Source organism: Scyliorhinus canicula, chromosome 1 (genome assembly GCF_902713615.1).
Source record: "Scyliorhinus canicula chromosome 1, sScyCan1.1, whole genome shotgun sequence".
Classification (NCBI taxonomy): Eukaryota; Metazoa; Chordata; class Chondrichthyes; order Carcharhiniformes; family Scyliorhinidae; genus Scyliorhinus; species Scyliorhinus canicula.
In genome coordinates this window covers 83976662-83997294 of record NC_052146.1, presented here as the reverse complement: position 1 = coordinate 83997294, position 20633 = coordinate 83976662, and the positions used below count along the sequence as shown (strand labels likewise).

The window sequence follows — 20633 nt, the reverse complement described above, 5'->3', positions numbered from 1 at the left end:
GGGAGCAACGCAGTTAGGGGGGTGGGGTAACCGGGTTGCTGCTGCAATGGCCAAGAAGGAGCTGGAGTATGTGGAGGGGGTCAGCATGGGGGTCTGCCGCCGTGGGGAACGGGCTGAGCGGGGGGCGCGGGCACGTGGCAGGCTGAGGAAGGGTAATGGCTAATCGGAGGGGGAGGGGGGCAGGTAGCCTCCTGATCCGGCTGATAACCTGGAATGTGAGGGGACTAAATGGGCCGGTCAAACGGGCCCGCGTCTTTGCACACCTGAAGGGGCTGAAGGCGGATGTGGCCATGCTTCAGGTGACGCACCTGAAGGTGGCAGATCAGGTTAGATTGAGGAAGGGATGGGTCGTCCAGGTGTTTCATTCTGGGCTGGATACAAAACATCGGGGGGTGGCGATCCTGGTGGGGAAGAGGGTGTCGTTTGAGGCGTCGAATGTGGTGGCAGACAGCGGCGGGAGGTATGTGATGGTAAGCGGTAAGCTGCAGGGGGAGCTGGTGGTGCTGGTCAATGTATACGCCCCGAATTGGGACGATGCGGGTTTCATGCAGCGCATGTTGGGCCGAATTCCAGATTTGGGGGTGGGGGGCCTGATAATGGGGGGGGGGGGGGGGGGGGGGATTTTAACACGGTGCTGGACACGGCACTGGATCGATCCAGATCCAGGACGGGGAGGAGGCCAGCGGCGGCTAAGGTGTTGAGGTGGTTTGTGGACCAGATGGGAGGGGTGGATCCATGGAGGTTTGCGAGGCCGAGGGCCAGGGAATTTTCATACTTCTCCCATGTGCATAAGGCCTATTCCCGGATTGATTTTTTCGTTACGAGTAGGGTGCTGATTGCGAGGGTGGAGGATGCTGAGTATTCGGCGATCACCATTTCTGACCATGCCCCGCACTGGGGGGACCTCGAGCTGGGGAAGGAGAGGGACCAGTGCCGGCTTTGGCGCTTGGAGGTGGGGCTGCTGGCGGACGAGGAGGTGGGCGGGCGGGTTCGAGGATGTATCGAGAGGCCAATGACAATGGGGAGGTCTGGGTGGGAACGGTCTGGGAGGCACTGAAGGCGGTGGTTCGGGGGGAGTTGATCTCCATTCGAGCCCACAGGGAGAGGAGAGAGCAGAGAGAGAGGGAGAGGCTGGTGGGGGAGTTGGTGATGGTGGATAGGAGATACGCGGAGGCGCCGGAGGAGGGATTGCTGAGGGAGCGGTGTAGTCTCCAGGCTGAGTTCGACTTGTTGACCACCAGAAAGGATGAAGCTCAGTGGAGGAAGGCACAGGGAGCGGTATATGAATATGGGGAGAAGGCGAGCAGGATGCTGGCGCACCAGCTCCGTAAGCGGGATGCGGCCAGGAAGATTGGTGGAGTTAAGGATAGGGGAGGGAATGTGGTGCGAAGGGGGGTAGACATTAATGGGGTCTTCAGGGACTTTTATGAGGAACTGTATCGGTCCGAACCCCCAGCGGAGGAGGGGGGATGGGGGGCTTCTTGGACCGGTTGAGATTCCCGAGGGTGGAGGAGGGACAGGTGGAGGGACGGGGGCGCCGGTTGAGCTGGTCAAAGGGATAGGGAGCATGCAGTCGGGGAAGGATGGGTTCCCGGTTGAATTCTATAAAATGTATGCAGACCTGTTGGGCCCCCTGTTGGTTAGGACCTTCAACGAGGCAAGGGAAGGGGGGGCTCTGCCTCCGACGATGTCTCGGGCGCTGAGTTCCTTGATCTTTAAGCGGGACAAGGATCGCCTGCAGCGTGGGTCATATAGGCCGATCTCACTCTTAAATGTAGACACCAAGCTGTTGCCGAAGATTTTAGCCACGAGGATAGAGGATTGTGTGCCGCAGGTTATCCACGAGGATCAAATGGGGTTCGTGAAGGGTAGGCAGCTGAACACTAACATACGGAGGCTCTTGAATGTTATAATGATGCCGGCGGTAGAAGGGGTAGAAGGGGAGGCGGAGATAGTGGTGGCGTTGGACGTGGAGAAGGCCTTTGACAGGGTTGAGTGGGGGTACTTGTGGGAGGTGTTAGAGAGGTTTGGGTTTGGGGAGGGGTTTGTCAGGTGGATGAGGCTGTTATATGAGGCACCAAGCGTGGCCACGAATAGGAGGAGGTCGGAGTATTTTCGGTTATACTGAGGGACGAGGCAGGGGTGTCCCTTGTCCCCCCTGCTTTTTGCGCTGGCAATTGTACCCCTGGCCATGGCGCTGAGGGAATCGAGGAACTGGAGGGGGCTGGTGCGAGGTGGGGAGGAACACCGAGTGTCGCTCTATGCGGATGACCTATTGTTGTATGTGGCGGACCCGGTGGGGGGAATGCCGGAGGTGATGAGGATTCTCAGGGAATTTGGGGATTTCTCAGGGTACAAGCTCAACTTGGGGAAGAGCGAGCTGTTCGTTGTACACCCAGGGGACCAGGAGGGGGGCGATTGGCAGGCTCCCACTAAAAAGGGCGGAGAGTAGCTACAGGTACTTGGGGGTCCAGGTGGCCAGGAGCTAGGGGGCCTTGCATAAGCTTAACCTCACGAGGCTGGTGGAGCAAATGGAGGAGGAGTTTAAGAGGTGGGATATGCTGCCGCTGTCTCTGGCAGGTAGGGTGCAATCAGTCAAGATGACGGTGCTCCCGAGATTTCTGTTCCTGTTCCAGTGCCTCCCCATCCTTATCCCGAAGGCCTTTTTCAGGCGGGTTAACAGGAGCATTACGGGGTTTGTGTGGGTGCACGGGACCCCGAGGGTGAGAAGGGTGTTCCTGGAGCGAGGTAGGGATAGAGGGGGCCTGGCACTGCCCAACCTCTGTGGGTATTATTGAGCTGCCAATGCAGCGATGGTGCGTAAGTGGGTGATGGACGGGGAAGGGGCAGCATGCAAGAGGATGGAGATGGCGTCCTGTGTGGGCACGAGCCTGGAGGCGCTGGTAATGGCGCCGCTGCCGCTCCCTCCAACGAGGTATACCACAAGCCCGGTGGTGGCGGCTACCCTCAAAATTTGGGGGCAATGGAGACGGCACAGTGGGGAAGGTGGGGGCCTCAATGGGGTCCCCAATACGGGGGAACCACCGGTTTGTCCCGGGGAGAATTGATGGCGGGTTCCTGAGTTGGCACAGGGCAGGTGTTAGGAGGTTGAGGGACCTGTTCATAGACAGGAAGTTTGCGAGCCTGGGTGAGCTGGAAGGGAAGTTCGGGCTCCCCCCGGGGAACAACTTTAGTTACATGCAGGTAAGGGTGTTTGTCAGGCGGCAGGTGGCGGAGTTCCCTCTGTTGCCACCACGTGGGGTCCAGGACAGGGTGCTCTCGGAGGTATGGGTTGGAGAGGGGAGGATCTCGGCAATGTACCAAGTGATGTAGGAGGTAGACGAGGCCTCGGTGGAGGAGCTGAAGGGTAAATGGGAGGAGGAGCTGGGTGAGGAGATTGAGGAGGAGACATGGGCTCTAGGAAGGGTGAACTCCTCCTCTTCTTGTGGGAGGCTTCGCCTCATACAGTTTAAGGTACTGCAGAGGGCTCACATGCCCGGGACAAGGATGAGCCGTTTTTTTGGGAACGAGGACAGGTGTATTAGGTGCTCAGGGAGCCCAGCAGACCATGCCCATATGTTCTGGGCATGCCCAGCGCTGGGGGAATTTTGGAAGGGCGTAGCAAGGACGGTGTCGAGGGTGGTAGGAGCCAGGGTCAAACCGGGCTGGGGGCTCACAATATTTGGGGTTGCAGAGGAGCCAGTGCAGGAGGCCTTTTTTTTTTTTTTTAGAACAGTACAGCACAGAACAGGCCTTCGGCCCTCGATGTTGTGCCGAACAATGATCACCCTACTTAAACCCACGTAACCCGTATACCCATAACCCAACAATCCCCCCATTAACCGTACCTACGGGCAATTTAGCATGGGCCAATCCACCTAACCGCACATCTTTGGACTGTGGGAGGGGAAACGAGCACCCGGAGGAACCCACGCACACACAGTGAGGACGTGCAGACTCCCACCAAGACAGGGAACCAGCCGGAATCGAACCTGGATCTGGAGCTGTTAAGCATTGATGCTAACCACCATGCTACCGTGAGGCCTTTGCGTCCCTAGTAGCCCGGCGGAGTTTCTTCTTCAGTGGAAGGATGCGAGACCCCAAGCATGGAGGCCTGGATCAACGATATGGCAATTTATTAAATGGGAGAGTGTGAATTTGCCCTAAGGGGGTCAGTGCAGGGGTTCTTCAGGAGGTGGCAACCATTCCTAGATTTCCTGGCAGAACGGTAGAAAAGGCCAGCAGCAGCAGCAACCCAGGGGGGACGTTTTCTTTGTTTTGGGCTGAAGGGACGTGTATATTTGTTCATTGCTAATGGTGGGGCTAATTAATTTTTCTTTTTTGTATACATGTTTGGGGGGGGGGGGGGGGGGGGGGGGGGTTGTTCTTTCTTTTCTTGATATTTTTTGTTACTGATATTTTGTGAAAATTTGAATAAAAATTATTTATAAATTCCAACATCATTCCAAAGAAACGGGACACAGCAAAAAGTCATCCCCATACCAAATTCCGAAAAGAACCCATACATGCAGCTAGCTACTGTCCAATCTCTCTGATGTCGGTCCCAACTAAAAGCATCGGAACACTGTAGAATAATCAAAGGTTCAAAGTTCACATAATAATAATCTTTATTGTCACAAGTAGGCTTACATTAACACTGCAATGCAGTTACAATGAAGTGAAAAGCCCCTAGTCACCACATATCAGCGCCTGGTTGGGTACACAGAGGGATAATTCAGAATGTCCAATTCACCTAAGAGCAAGTCTTTCGGGACTTGTGGGAGGAAACCGGAGCACCCGGAGGAAACCCACGCACACACGGAGAGAACGTGCAGACTCCACACAGTCAGTGACCCGAACCAGGAATCGAACCTGGGACCCTGGATCTGTAAAGCAACAGTGCTACCCACTGTGCTACCATGCTGACCTTTGACAGGCAATGTACATGGAAAACTGAAACCAATGGACTCCCCAAGGCTCAATACTGGCTCCAACCCTGTTCAATTTGTACACAAATGGTCTTCCATAAACTACCTCCCGAAAATACAAATGCCAATGACATCTGCCTGGCAATTCATGCCCCTGACTTTGACACCCTCGGCCGGACCCAAAACAAGAACCTCTGAAAACTTGAACAATATTGCAACACGTGGCGACGATTCAAGACAAGCTTATTCCATCTTTACAATGCAAAAGCCAATATGAATAGCTAAACCAGGGGTGGGCAAACTTTTCCGTGCAAGGGCCACATTCAGAAATTCAAAATTTTAAAGGGCCGCATAGTAAATTAATAGTCCCGGTTGCAACCAATTAGCGTGCGGCATATACCTCAGCGCTTCCCCCGGCGGCATCCTGCCTTTAGCTCTCTTTTTCTCTACTTTTCAAAAATGGCGCTTCACCCGGTTATGATTCTGGGCGCCTCATATAGAACATAGAACAGTACAGAACAGAACAGGCCCTTCGGCCCTCGATGTTGTGCCGAGCAATGATCACCCTACTCAAGTCAACGTATCCACCCTATACCAGTAACCCAACAGCCCCCCCCCCCCCCCCCCCCCCCCCCCCCCCCCCCCCCCCCCCCCCCCCCCACACCGCCTCATTAACCTTTTTTTTAAAAATTTTTTATGACTTGACCTTGGTGGGCCGCATAAATACCTTTGGCGGGCCGTAGTTTGCCCACCCTTGAGCGAAACGTTAAAACACCACCCAACATAGCCTCGGGGTGACCTTAGATAGGACATTGACCTTCGGGAAACATCTGAAAGCTGCAGCCAAGGTCAAGCTTAAAAACAACTTGATTGTCCGCGTGAAGCACGCATCACGCGCACACATTCTGGAAAAACCCTCCCACTCAGGACCTCAACCGTAAAATGAATGAGAATCATTGGACACAACAAACAAGTACTTAGACTCAAACCCAACTCAACAGTTGGCTGGTTTTAACCTTCCAAGGAAAGAATGGTCCTCCCCAATAGGTTCAGAACTGGCCACAACCCCTCCTTTACCAACCTCCACAGATGGGGCAGTAGTGCCAGCCACCATGCGGCAATAGGAGACCAAAACTCACCACCATATACCTTGTAAATGATGAATAATTGTCGAAAAGGTTAGGTTCCCTGATGTTTCTTACCATCTGGCTCATTGCAGTAGGTTGCTGGATCAGCCTGCAGACTGTAAAGACGAGCCTAAAAATCAGAACAATGGTATTTAGTCAATCAATTGGCAATCAGCAGCTGTGGTTCGATGGACTTACTCGGCAAAAGAAAGCAGATCATTATAGGTTTAAAATCATTATAGGTGACAAAATGATATATGTATGTGCAACAGAAAAGGGAAAAATGCCAGTTTGCTTTTTCTCATTTATCTGTTGATGAGTTTACGAATGCAGGTGCACCAAGGTTAAGGCAGCAAATTGTATGCTGGCCTTCACTGTAAGAGGCCTCGAGTACAGGAGCAAGGATGTCTTGCTGCAAATTTACCAGGCCTCAGTGAGACTGCACCTGGAGTATTGTCTTTTATTATTCATTTACGGGATGTGGGCATCGCTGGCTTGGCCAGTATTTATTGACCAAACCTAGATGCCCCTGAGGTGGTGGTGAGCTGCCTCCTTGAACCGCTGCAGTCCATGCAGTGTAGGTACACCCACTGTGCTGTTAGTAAGGGAATTCCAGAATTTTGACCCAGCAACAGTGAAGGAATTGCGATATATTTCCAAGTCAGGATAGTGAGTGACTTGGAGGGAAACCTCCAGGGGGTGGTGTTCCCAGGTATGTGCTGCTCTTGTCCTTCTAGATGGTAATGATTGTAGGTTTGGAAAGTGTTGCCTAATGAACCTTGGGAGTTCCTGTAGTGTATCTTGGAGATGGCACACAGTGCTGCTACTGTGCATCGGTGGCAGAGGCATTGAATGTTTGTTGAAGGGGAGAAGGTGAAGGTCACCATAGTCCCCAAGGACCATAGGCTGCTCTCCCACTTCTGAGAGAGAGAGCTGACTGGTGATAATTTAACCGGACGGTAACCACACTGAAGACAATGAGCAAGGTTGAGAAGGCAGAGCCTTCAAGAATATCCTCAGCCGGTAAAGTTATTGAACCCGCGCTGTCGTCTGCATCACAAACCATCCACGCAGCCAACTGAGCTAACCAAACTGGGTAGCAAACAAGCAAGTTGCTTTGTCTTGGAACGTGTTTAGCTTCTTGAGTGTAATTGGAGTTGGGAACTGGATAGTGGACTTGTGCCTTGTAGATTATGGACAGGCTTAGGGGAGTCAGGAAGTGAGTTACTTGCCTTGGCTTCCTAGCCTCTGACCTGCTCTTGTACCCACAGCATTTATATGGCTAGTCCAGTTTAGTTTCTGGCCAATGGTAATTCACAGGATGTTGATAGCGTGTGCAGTTTTGGTCTTCTTACCGAAGAAATGATCATAGAATTTATAGTGCAGAAGGAGGCCATTCGGCCCATCTGGTCAGCACCGGCCCTTGGAAAGGGCACCCTACTTCCGCCCACGCCTCCACCCAGTAACTCAACCCAACCTTTTGGACACTAAGGGACAATTTAGCAGAGCCAACCCACCTAACCTGCACATCTTGGACTGTGGGAGGAAACCGGAGCACCCGGAGGAAAGCCACGCAGAAACGGGGAAAAGTGCAAATTCCACATAGTCACCTGAAGCCAGAACTGAACCAGGGACTCTGCAGCTGTGAGGCAGCAGTGCTAACCACTGAGCCATTCATATTTGTTCCAGAGGTAGTGCAGTGAAGGTTCACCAGATTGATACCTGGGATGGCAGAATGTCGTATGAGGAGAGATTGGGACAACTAGGCCCATATTCTACAAATAATAATAACAATCGTGTTTTGTCACAAGTAGGCTTCAATGAAGTTACTGTGAAAAGCCAGAGAATGGGGATCTTGTTAAAACTTACAAAATTCTGACCGGGCTGGACAGACTGGAATGGTGTTTCCTCTCAGCACTGTGATGGCAACCAAGGCTGGTGAGTGGGCTGCATGAGTGGCCCTCTTGCAAGTCGCAATAATGAAAGCAGGCTTGTTCATTAACCATGATCCCATGAATAAGATTAAATATATTTAATGCACGCTGATTATTTCATAACTAGTTATAGAAAATGGTTAATCCTTTACATATTAATAGAACTGTCATCAACTTCAATGGTAAAAACAAAGGAAATATTTGAACTTTGGATTCAAAGGAAGCGCACGGCTCTCACAATCAATCCTGTGAGCAATCAGCATGTACCTCACTTCATTTGCCCTTATTTTACATGCTAACACTTCAGTCATTCGGTAGGGAAAATAACGGATGGAAATCATCGGAACGTGGCAACTTTGCCTGTGGGCAAGTCAAGAAAATGTGTCACGTACAACAATCAGATGAGCCTCATGAGGCCCCTGGACCGCACATTGTCCACCACCGTTCTAGAACTAGGGGTCACAGTCGCAGGGTACACAGTAGGCCAATTTAAGACCGAGATCAAGAGAAACTTCTTCACTCAATGGTTGGCAAACCTGTGGAATTTTCTATCATAGAAGGCTCTGGACACCAAGTCACTTAATATATTTAAGGAGGAAATAGATAGATTTTTAGGCTCTAAAGATGTCACTGGGTACGAGGAGAGCACATGGTTATGGTGTTGAGATAGAGGAGCAACCATGATCATACTGATTGGCAAAGCAGGCTTGAAGGGTTGAATGACCTACTCCTGCTGCTGTTTTCTATGTTTCTATTTAGCAAATTTAACCCTGATGTAAATTGTGATCGTTCTCAAATGGTTAAACTTTATGTACAATGTAAACTATTTTGAAAAACGTCTGAAAAAAAGGCCTGCAGTTAAATAGTGGTTTTCACACCCATTGGACATCTCAAAGCATTTTATAGTCAATTATGTACTTTTTGAAATGTAATCAATGTAACGCATGAAATACAGAAATGTTAGCACAGTGGCATCATTTCAAATGAAAAAACGGTTGCAATAGTCACTTGATCTAAATGCTATAATTTTTTTAAATTTGACAGGCATACATGATTACAATATTTGGTTTGCTGCATGTGGATATCTGGATATATGATGTACTACGACTGAATCCATGCTATGAACACAATTAAGTCACTGAAAGATGTATTTTATAACACGCATTATTAATATTTACACATCTTATTCTCTGCTTTAAAACTGGTGTGTCATCCATATCTGGGTCCTCTGTGTCGTTGTGCTAGAATTTTCTTAGGACCAGGAATGTAAATGTAAGACTTTCGGTTGCGCCGATGTGCTGAGTGGACGCACATCAGGTGGCTCTCCTCCCAAACGAACCCAACAGAGGCAATTTATCGGGAATTTCGGCTTAAAAAGCCCACCAAAATCCATGCAACGGCGAAAGACGCAAGAAAGGAACATGCCTGGCAATAACAAACCGAGGGGACGGTGAGATATTAGGAGCAGCAGCGAAGTAAAGGGGCAGGATCTGCGTGCGCAGACAGGTGACCAGAAGAGGAGAGGCGGAAGTTCAGGCGAAAGAGAAGGAAAAGCCGGCGAACCGAACAGCAGAGCAGGACGCGTCGACCACCCCCACACAGGGGGAAGACTGGAGAAGCGTGCTGAAAAGGGAGCTAAACGCCATGAAGGAGGGAATCAGGGCGGAGCTCCACATGATGCTTAAGGGGGTGATGGCGGAGGCAAGAAACACAATACAGCGCACATAGAAGGCCTAGGAAGGAAGGTGGAGGCACAGGAGAAAACAATCCTGGAGTTGGAGAAAACTGCCTTGGACCAGAGCGACAGGATCATAGCTCTGGAAACCGAGGTGAGAAGGTTGGTGACGGCCCAGGGATCCTAAGAGGAAAGTGCAGGACCAGGAAAACGGATCCAGACAGCAGAACGTCAGAATAGTGGGCCTGCCAGAGGGGATAGTGGGCAGAGACCCAACGGGCTACATTGCCCAAATGCTGGGCAAGCTAGTGGGGAGGGAGGACTTTCCAAATCCCCCAGAAATGGACAGGGCACACAGGTCACTTCAGCCTAAGCCCAAAGCCGGGGAGCAGCCCAGAGCGATTATCGAAGGTGCACCGGTTCCAGGACCGGGAAAAAAATCTTAAAGCCAGACAAAATCATGCCCAGGGGTAGGGCATAAGATAAGGGTGTACCAGGACATTGGGGTGGACCTGGCAAAAAAGAGGGCCGGGTTTAATGGAGCGAAAACAGCGCTCTATAAAAGTGGGGTACGATTTGAGATTTTATACCCGGCCAGACTCTGGGTGACATTCAAGGGCAAGGAACTGTATTTTAACATCCCAGCGGAGGCTGATGAGTTTGTTAAAACAAACAAATTGGGAGAACAGCAATCACAACAACGATGAAAGCTGCAGGGGTGGAAAAAAGGATCGAAACAGAGAGCAGAGGACAGACCGCAAACAAAGACAATAATACCATGAACTCTGCATGTTTCCGTTTTACATGGGACTGCGCTGCCTCGTTTTCGGGCTTGTCTCTTCCCTCAATGTGATGAGGGAGAGCAGAGGAAGGGGAGTAAGAATGAGAAAAGCAGGCAGAAGGGCGAGATAAGGGGTGGAAGGAGGGTAAAGCAGGGTCAGAGCTAGAAAAGCACTGGGAGAGACCACCGTACTAGCAAGGACGGTTAACACGGGAGGGCAGAAAGCAAGGAGGGCTGCGGCGCGCCTCTCAGGGGAGAGGGATCGCCAGGCACAAAGGGGTGGGGGAGAGAGGGTTGAGGGGAGAGTGCAGGACAAAAAGGAAGCAAAGGGAAGTTTGAGGAAGAGAAGCGGAATGGACACAGGCCTCGGCAGGCATGGAGCAGGGCAAGGAACCAAGATAGCGCCGCAAACAGCCCCCCCCCCCCCCCCCCCCTCCCGCCCCCGGGAGAGAACACCAGAGGTGATCATCTCGTTGGACACAGAAAAGGCCTTCGACAGAGTCAAATGGAAGAACCTCTTCGAGGTACTGGAACGGTTTGGGCTAGGAGCGAGGTTCACCGCCTGGGTGAGACTCCTGTACAACGCTCCCAAGGCGAGCGTCTGAACACACACCACCAGCTCTGAATACTTCCAGCTACAGAGAGGAACAAGACAGGGCTGCCCACTGGCCTCACTCTTATTCGCGCGGGATGCGAAAAAGCTGGAAGGGCATCCAGAGAGGAGACAGAGAGCACAGAGTCTCACTCCATGCAGACGACCTGCTCGTTTATGTCTCAAAGCCACAGGAAGGACAGAAGGCAATACTGCAAATCCTGAAAGAGTTAGGAACCTTTTCGAGCTACAAACTTAACCTGGGCAAAAGTGAGACATTCCCAGTGAATGCAAATGGGGGAGGGGCAGAGCCGGAGGGGCTCCCATTTAAAACGGCCCAGAACAGATTCCGTTACCTGGGGATCCAGATGGCCAGAGACTGGACACAGATCCACAAGTGGAACCTGACCAGCCTGGTGGAGGAAGTAAAAAAAGGACCTTGCCCTGCTCCATGCCATTTTGAGATCTGGGTACCCTTTAAAAATGGCACTCCGATCTCTTCGGTGCCTGTCTTGCCAGTGTCTTTTTTTGGTTCACCACAGCAGAAAGAATTCTAAGCGTGGAATGACTCTGAGAATCTCCCCAAGCTCCAAATGTGCAGATGATCAAGATGAGCGTACTGCCGAGGTTCCTCTCACTGTTTAGATCCATACCGATCTTCATCCCCAAGGCCTTCTTCCAAAATATTGACAGTCTAATCATGGCGTTTGTGTGGGGTGGGGGGAACATAAAAGAAAAACACAGCCAAAGCCAATGGGGAGGGGGGAGGACACAGGGGGAGTATGTGAGGGAGGGAGGGCAAGCGGGGGTGGACCATAGACCGAACCAGAGGGCGGCGGAATGTATATAGGGTCAATTCAAAGGGCAGAATAAACCTTTCTGTACAATAAAAGCAAAAGTGTGATGGATATATACACACAAGTGTATATAAATATGAAAAATGCCAATAAAAATATTTTTTTTAAATGGAATGTAAATATAATGACAATACCAAACAAAGCATTTAGCCCAAAGTAAAGGACAAAAAATTTAAGCAAAATAGTCAAGTCTTTTCAGTTAAGTAATTATTTAGTAAATGTCTTCTGCATTTGTCACAATTTTGTTCCATTGACTTTCCAGAAATGTAGTTATTACAGTTGCATAATGAAACATGTTTCCACTCGCTACGTTTCATTGCACCCAAAATCAGATGCATCACTACAAATTATACAAATAGAGGAAACTAAGACCCCAAATTCATAATGCAACAGAACTAATTTGCCACGAAGTTCATACATTGTTGGAGGAATGAAAGTTTTCTTTAAAATTTCAGATGAAATTCAAGCAGTCTGTACTAAAATGGCTTTAGAAATTATAATTTATATACACCCATGATGTGGCTGGCCACCTCACCACCACAGTAACACTCAAAGGTAGTAAGTGTTGAAATAAGTAGCTTCTTAAAGATTAGAAGGGAGTTGCAAATTACTCCGAGTACCTTAGTACTGTCATAGAGTTCTGTAGTACCAGATGGTGTTGCAACCAGTGTTATAACATCACAATCAATAGTTTTGTCTGGAGGGGGAGCAAATGTGTCGGAGAGGACTCCTAGAATGTTTGATAATCCTTTTTTGACTTGCTGCCCTGTTCCTGTAGAAGTTTCTGCCTGCAACAAAATATCAAAAGAAATGCACTTAGATTTTATTACTTCCTTCAATTAATATAATAAAACAATGTATACTCTATCACTAGCATGGCAGCTCCTGCAACAATATTTTTCACATTTTTAAATTTATTGGTTACTTTTTTCCTATTGAATGTCAGGCCTTTATTGAGAATTGCAAAACTTCCTGAACTTTATTCTCAGATTATGAGAGATGATTGCTGTTTCGTGTTCACTTGTGTAATATACACCCTTAGCATTAGTGTGGATACAATGCCAATGGGAGTTCAAAGCGACGCTAAAGAGGCACTTACTGAACACAGAGAAATACTGGGGAGAAAAGCAATCAAGAAATTCTGGATGCGATTTCCCCACCACATTGCGTCCGATTCTGACGAGGATGGATGGGTGGGGTGGGGCCAGGCCACACAACGTCCAGGTGTTGTGTGTGGGGGACACGGTCATGCAGACTTTTGGGGTTGCCCCTCCGAGGTAGAGGATGGTGCACATGTATGCGGGGGGGGGGGGGGGGGGGCAATATCCTTCGGTGACCCTCAACCTAATTTTGAGATCTGGGTACCCTTTAAAAATGGCACTCCGATCTCTTCGGTGCCTGTCTTGCCAGTGTCTTTTTTTGGTTCACCACAGCAGAAAGAATTCTAAGCGTGGAATGACTCTGAGAATCACCCCAAGCTCCAAATAAAAGACTAAGTGCGAGTGAATAGCAAATAGCCATGGATTTTGCGATTAGTCACTATTATCTTTCCATTGCACCAGAAGCTGGTCAGATACTATTTAATTGAGTCATACAAATGCCCACAAAGATTGTTATTAAAATCTCATCTGACGCCACTACAACTGTTTTGAGCTTCTCAGGGTTCTGTGACGAAGTTATCAAAACTGCAAAATCATGAACAGAAATGTAAAAAAATAAAATAAACCTTAAAATAGAAGACATGCTGGTGAATTATGCAGGAAGAAATCCTAACAGGTGGCTGGAATATTTGAGGTTGAAATAGAATCATAGGTTGCAATCAACAAGCATACATAATCATGACTGCCTTGAGGAGTAAGTTTGCCTTTCTTGGTGGCAACATCTGAAGAAGCATTGCATCATGATGAAGCCACGTCAACAGCATTTGTGGAGATGCCTGATCCGTCCCAAACAAGAGCATGGTAAATACAAGGATTAATGCAGGAAGCAAAGAAAACAAGTTTACCCACTTCCCCCCTCCACGTCTGTACATTCTCTTCACACTGTAACAATCTTCAACTACGAAGCACTACTGAAACAAAGGAAGCTGGTTACACATATCTGGTATGCTATCATTGTCAGATGAAATGAACCAGATTATTCAGTGAGTTATGCACTGTAAAATTCAATTATCAATAACCTGTAGGCAATATTATTAAAATTACAATACCTCAGCGGTGCTAGTCCAAGCAACTGCAAGTCCTCATCAGGCACTCTGTTTGATCGGGGGAGACGAATAGATATTGTACATCGGAGTGCTGTGCCGTCATTCTATTATGCCACAACAAATGTTTTTAACTGGAGTCACCTATGTATTGAAGTATGTGGATAAATACTCACACTCAGTTTTTCTTTCACAGCGTTCGCAGTGGCAGCAATTGTACATGCTGTATCATGTTGCACCACATGTGAAAACTCTGCAAGATCCCGTTTCATAAACTCCAATGCTTCAGTAGACTGTCGATAGGGGACAGGAAGATGTCATGAACAATATTAAATTATGTGAAGTTTTTAAAAAGGGGGGAAATATTCCATCCCTCTTAAATTCCTCTGCATCTTTTACCATTCCCAGACAAGCAGTTAATATAATAATGACACTCTGAACATTATAAGACATAAAATGCAATTCAGGTCGATTGGTTGTTGAATTTTGCTTTACTCCATTCAATCCATCTCTTGACAGTCCAATAATTCTCAGGGATTTTTCAGTTTGATTCCATCTTAATGTTTTTAAGGCACAATATGGTGGAACACTAACATTCCATACAAAGTCACCAGTTTCAGATCATGACTTGAAGTTAATGCTACATGATTATTTAAAGTAGGAGCAGTGCACCCCAATTTGGTAAATCTTAATAGAATTCCCAATCTTACAATGTTGTCTATCAAAATAATATTTGTAAATCCTTAAAGTCTGGACCAAAGTACTCAGATTCTCATCGGCAGGCTCTATTCTTACCTTTTCTTTCACTGATTGAAAACCTTCTTGTATCCAGCTCCCCCACCAACTCCCACCAGATTCCCTGCAGGGTAAGATATTCCTTTAATTTGAATTCAATCATATATACAAAAACATATTTTCACCTATCTGTAGTTTAGTAGATTTGCATTTCCATTCATTTTCTGTTTTAATGCATTGTTTTTTGTCCAGTTACTTTTTAGCAAGTTCAGGATTACTTATGAATTGTGCCAGAGAACAAGTACACTCACTTGAAGCTAGCATGCTCAAGTGCTTTCACAACAAAATGCTAAAGTTAACTAAGACGCAAATCACTCAGGCATTCCATATACCTCCAAAGACCTGGTTACGACTTGTAACAAAAGACATCTAAATACAAATTAACTATCCTTGCATCCAAGAATGTGGAATTAAGTCCATTGCAAAAAGAATATCACATTTCGGAACATGTCAATCCAGAGACAGTTATGACACACGGCTTTTTTGGGGAACTGTAAAAAGGTGATCAAATATTACAACAAAATATTCATATAAAGGAATTATCCAATTTGTTAAATTGCCAGTAGTACAACAGAATTGTGTAATTTCAAGGAGGAATTAGGTATAGCTCTTGGGGCTAAAGGGATATGGGGTTGGGGGGGGTGGGAGGCGGTATCAGAGCACTGAACTTGATGATCAGCCATGGTTCAGCTTCTATTTTCTACGTATGTTTCTATAGCTACAGCTGCATTTGCTTTAAAAGTCCCCCACTGATGAAGACTCACAAATATCACAACTTCCTGCAAAAATGTTTAATTTTGCCTTGATTTAAAGCACATTCAGGACCGCACAGCCACTGGGCGTAGAAGCACCTGTGCCATCAATGGAGTTTTGAGGTATTGTAGTGCCAAGAATGATAATCAACACAGCGGCATGGGGCAGCACAGTGACACAGTAGTTTACACTGCTGCCTCACAACGTCAGGGACTCGGGTTCAATTCCAGCCTTGGGTGACCATCTGTTGTGGAATTTGCACTTTCTCTCCTTGTGTGTATGGGCTTCCTCTGGGTGCTCCAGTTTCCTTCCACAGTCCAAAGATGTGCAGGTTAGGTGGACTAGCCATAATAAAATTGCCCCTCAGTGCCCAGGGACATGCAGGTTAGGTAGGGTTGCGGGGATGGGGCGGGAGCATGGGTCTAGGTGGGGTGCTCTTTCAGAGGATTGGCGCAGACTGGATGGGCCGAATGGCTGCCTTCTGCATTGTAGGGATTCTATGGTCCCTCAGCACAATAACTGATTGGCTCTAGAATATACTGTGAATAAATTGTCCACCCTAGGAACTACGTTTTCAGGCTCACTGCCAATCTAATTCACCCAATCTACATGTAGATTAAAGTAACCCAGAATGATTGGAGTTCCTTTCTTACGTCTTTTCATTTCTTCCTGTATGTTCTGCCCTACAGTTTAACTACTGTTAGGGGGTCTGTAACTCAACAAGTGACCTCTAACCTTTCCTATTTCTTATGTCATGTGAGCGTCCCTTTAAGAAAGATTTTGTTTTACCACATGGTTTGTAGCATGGCTTCAGTGATATAATTTTGTGGGTGGAACGGGGCTGTCGCTGTCAGGTGAGAGGGGGTTTAGTGTTTTGATTTCAGTTTTGGTTAGTTGGTTTGGACTCCAGGTGAAGAAGCACTGTGTTAAACTGCAGGAAGATTCCCTGTTTTCTCGGTTTTATTCTAAAGCTGTTCCAGTGAACTGAAAGTACATTGTGTGTGGCAAACTGCCTTGGTAACCTTGAAGCTAGAGTTGCTTTCCAGAAGGAGTTTTGAATCTGCTGGTTGGAAACTGGATCAGAATCTCAGGGGAAGGACCAGCCCCATTCAAGTGAGATTACAGTGTGTTGGGCAACACCCTTGAAAGGGGTTTTGGTTTTAATGGATTTTGTATTGAATTGGAACAGCTACAGGGGATTCATTAAGAGTTATATACATAGATTACTGTAGCTGTTTGTTTTTTCATGTTTGTAAGTGATAACAAATTCTTGCTAAGCGTTTTACTTATGTTAACTACATTCTTATAATAAACTTTGTTTTTGATAAAAGCGCCTAGGACGTCTGATGAATCACACCTGAAGTGAAGGCTCTTGTGTTCATCTTAGCCAAATTCAACAAAAATTAGACGTCAGATAAGCTTCTTAATGCACTTTGGAATTTCTACGCCCTGGCCCTTAACACTTCTCTCTATCCAAACTGATTCTACATCTTCCTCTTTCAAAATAAGGTCACCTCTTACTCTAATTAACCAAGTACCCCTTCACCTTTTCCAGCTTATCTTTTCAAAATGTCAAGATACCTTTCAATATTCAGGTCCCAGCCTTGATCAATCTGCAACCATGTCTCCGCAATGGCTAAGAGTTCATACATCTTTATTTATATATGTGCTAATAACTCATCCATTTTGGTATGAATGCTGCGTGCATTCAGATACGAGTCTTTAACTCTGACATTTTATCGATTTGCAACCTCTGGCCTTATCTGCTGCCATACTCTTTTGATGCACTCTGTCCCTTCCTGCAACACTTTGATTTACCACATCTCCTCTCACACGATCCCTTCCCCCTTCCCCCTTCAATACTGGACCACTCAGTTAAAACAAATACCTTTAAAAGATAATCTCTCACAGAAAATTAAAATGACCACTATTTAAGACAAGCTTGTCAAAAAGCCTGTCAAAGTAGTTGATAAGGACAATACTTTACTCAAACTATACTTCATGCCCTCATAAAGTATTAATAGCTTGCACAATAGTGCTTGTAAACAGCAAAGAGGCTCCTTGATGCCATACTCAGTCAAATGCTGCCCTAATGTCAAGGACAGTCAATCCCACCTTGGGTTCAGCCCTCTTGCCCACGTTTGGATTAAGGCTGAGGTTTGGTGCTGAGTGTACCTGGCAGAACCCAAACTGAGTGTTAACAAGCTGGTTATTGCTGAGTAAGTGCTACGTGATAGCACTGTCACCAACCCTACCATCACTTTGCTGATAATTGAGAATAGACAGGGGCGGTAAATGGCTGGGATGGAGCCTTTTGTGGACAGGACATATCTGGGCAGGTTTCCACTTTGCCAGGTAGACGCCAGTATTGAAGGTACCGAATCAGCTTGTCTAGGGATGCAGCTAGTTTTGGAGCACAAGTCTTCATTACGACTGTTGGAATGCTGTCAGGGCCCATAGCCTTTGTAGTATCCAGTGCCTTCAGCTATTTCTTGGTATCACGAGGAATGAATCAAATTGGCTGAAGACTGACATCTGTGATGCTGGGGCCCTCAAGAGGAGGCTGAGATGGATCATCCACTCAGCTCTTCTGGTTGAAGATTGGTGCAAGCGCTTCAGTCTCATCTTTTGCTGATGTGCTGCCCCCCCCCCCCCCCCCCATCCCCCATCATTGAGGATGAGGATATTTTTGTGGAGCCTTCTTCACCCGTTAGTTGTTTAATGCCCACCACTGCAGTGCTTTGCTCTGATCGGCCGCCACTAATTGTTGTTATTCAAATCTACCATCAAGAAATCGTAAAATGATGATGATACAGGGGGCAATTCATGGCTGTGTCAACTCTCTGCAAAAGCAATGCACCTATGTCACCTTCTTCTGCTTTTTCCTCACACCCCTGTAAATAGTCCCCTTTTTTTGAAAGCCACAATTGAACCTGCCTCTCCACACTCTCGAGCATCTGTAAAGCACTGCCTATGATTCAGGAAGAATAGCCCCAGCTTCTCCAATCCATCTACAAAACTGAAATTCTCCATCTCTGGAACCACAGAACAACTACAGCATAGGACGAGGCCATTCAGCCCATCATATCTGCACTGGCTCTCTAAATGAGCACATCACTTAGTGACATTCTCAGGTCTTCTCTCCATAACCCTGCACATTCTTCCTATTCAAATAACAGCCTATTTCCCTTTTGCATGCTTCACATGAACCTGTCTCCACCACACTCTCAGGCAGTGCATTCCAGACCTTACCACTCATACCGTTTGCTTCTTTCACAAATTACTTGAAATCTGTGCTCTCTGGTTCTCGATCCTTTAACAAGTGAGAACTATTTCTCTCTATGTACTCTGTCCAGATCCCTCATGATTTTAAATACCTCTTTCAAATCTCCTCTCAGCCTTCTTTTCTCAAAGGAAAACAGTTCTAACTACTCCAAACCATCTTCATAATTGTAGTTCATCATACCTGGAACCATTCTAATGAATCTTTTCCGCATTCTAATGCCAGAGCTGGCACAATACTCCAGCTGAGGCCTAACAAGTGTCTTGCACAAGTTCAACATAACCTCCTTGCTCTGGGGACTGCCGTTAGCACTCTTTCCCCTTGGTTTCTGTGGCCATTAGCACCCGGTTTCCCTGGGTTTCTGTGGCTATGACTCATTTTTCATTCTCACTCCACAGTCTAAATATTTCCCACTTTCTCTGTCTGTTAGCTTTGACAAAGTCATCGGACTCAAAACGTTAGCTCTTTTCTCTCCCTACAGATGCTGCCAGACCTGCTGAGATTTTCCAGCATTTTCTCTTTCGTATCAGATTCCAGCACCGGCAGTAATTTGCTTTTAACCTCCTTGCTCTTATACTCTATGCCCTGATTAATAAAGCCTGGACTATATATCTTATTAAATGCTCTCTCAATCTGTCCTGACATTTTAATGACTATTGCACATACACACCTCGGCATCTCTGTCCCTACACCCCATTTAGAGTTGTATCCCTTATTTTGTATTGTCTCTCTATGTCAATAATATACATCAGGAAAAGCAAGGGTTCCAACAGTGTCACCTGGGGAACTCCACCACAAACATTGTAGTTCATGGACAACAAATCATTGCCTTCATCAAGCTTTTTTTAAAAAAAATACATCTTCAAAAAAAACTCCAGCAGGTTATTTAAAAATGATTTTCCCTCAAGTAATCCATGCCGGCTTTCCTTAATTAACCCACAATTGCTCAAAGGACAATTAATCTTGTTTAGAATTTTTGTTCATAGATGTTTCCTCACCAGCAAAGTTAATTATACTGACTGGCATGTAGTTGCTGGGCTTATCTTTACATCTTATTTTGAACAGCAATTTAATGTTCACATTTCTTCAGTTCTCTATCACCATTCCTGAGTCTACGGAAGACTAAAAGATTGTGGCCAGTGCCTCTTCAATTTTCACTCACACTTCTCTCTGTGTCCTTGGATGTACTTCATTTGGTCCCAGCCTGATCAACTTTAAAACCTGCCATTCTCATCTCGAATGCCATCATATTCTCCCTAAACTTTACAAGCTTTTTAGAAAACGGTGATGTTAATGCAGAAAAAAATCCAATCTTTTTGATAGAAAATCCAAACAGCCCATTCCAGAAGCTCTATCTTTGACAAAAAGAGTTGCCCAATTAAACATAACCCAACCAACCATGCAAAATATTGTTTATTACAAAGACACATACATATGAACACGAGTTAGGAGCAGAAATAGGCCCTCGGGCCTTCGAGCCTGGTCTGCCATTCAATATGATCACGATTGATCTGACCGTAACCTCCCACCTACCCCCGATAACCTTTCACCCTTTTATCAAGAACCTCTCTGCCTTGAAAATATTCAGAGACACTGCTTCCACTGTCTTCTAAGGAAGAGAATTCCAAAAACCACAAACCTCTGAAAGAAAACATTTCTCATTATCTCCATCTTAAATGAGTGATCCCGTATTTTTAAACAGTGA

General features: G+C 46.8%; 1 protein-coding gene across 3 annotated transcripts in view; it reads right to left on the bottom strand.

Annotated features, from left to right (window-relative positions):
- Positions 1-20633, bottom strand: part of bsdc1 (BSD domain containing 1) — a 92308-nt gene that overhangs the window by 52228 nt on the left and 19447 nt on the right. For 2 of the 3 annotated variants that reach the window (XM_038794568.1, XM_038794587.1), the window contains exons 2-6: positions 14893-14956; positions 14274-14390; positions 13900-13962; positions 12515-12682; positions 6131-6185 (exon numbers count right to left, since the gene is read on the bottom strand). In XM_038794568.1, the coding sequence (XP_038650496.1) occupies positions 6131-6185; positions 12515-12682; positions 13900-13962; positions 14274-14390; positions 14893-14956 (467 nt within the window). The remainder of the gene's footprint in view (positions 1-6130; positions 6186-12514; positions 12683-13899; positions 13963-14273; positions 14391-14892; positions 14957-20633) is intronic. The other variant, XM_038794576.1, reaches the window with a different exon arrangement.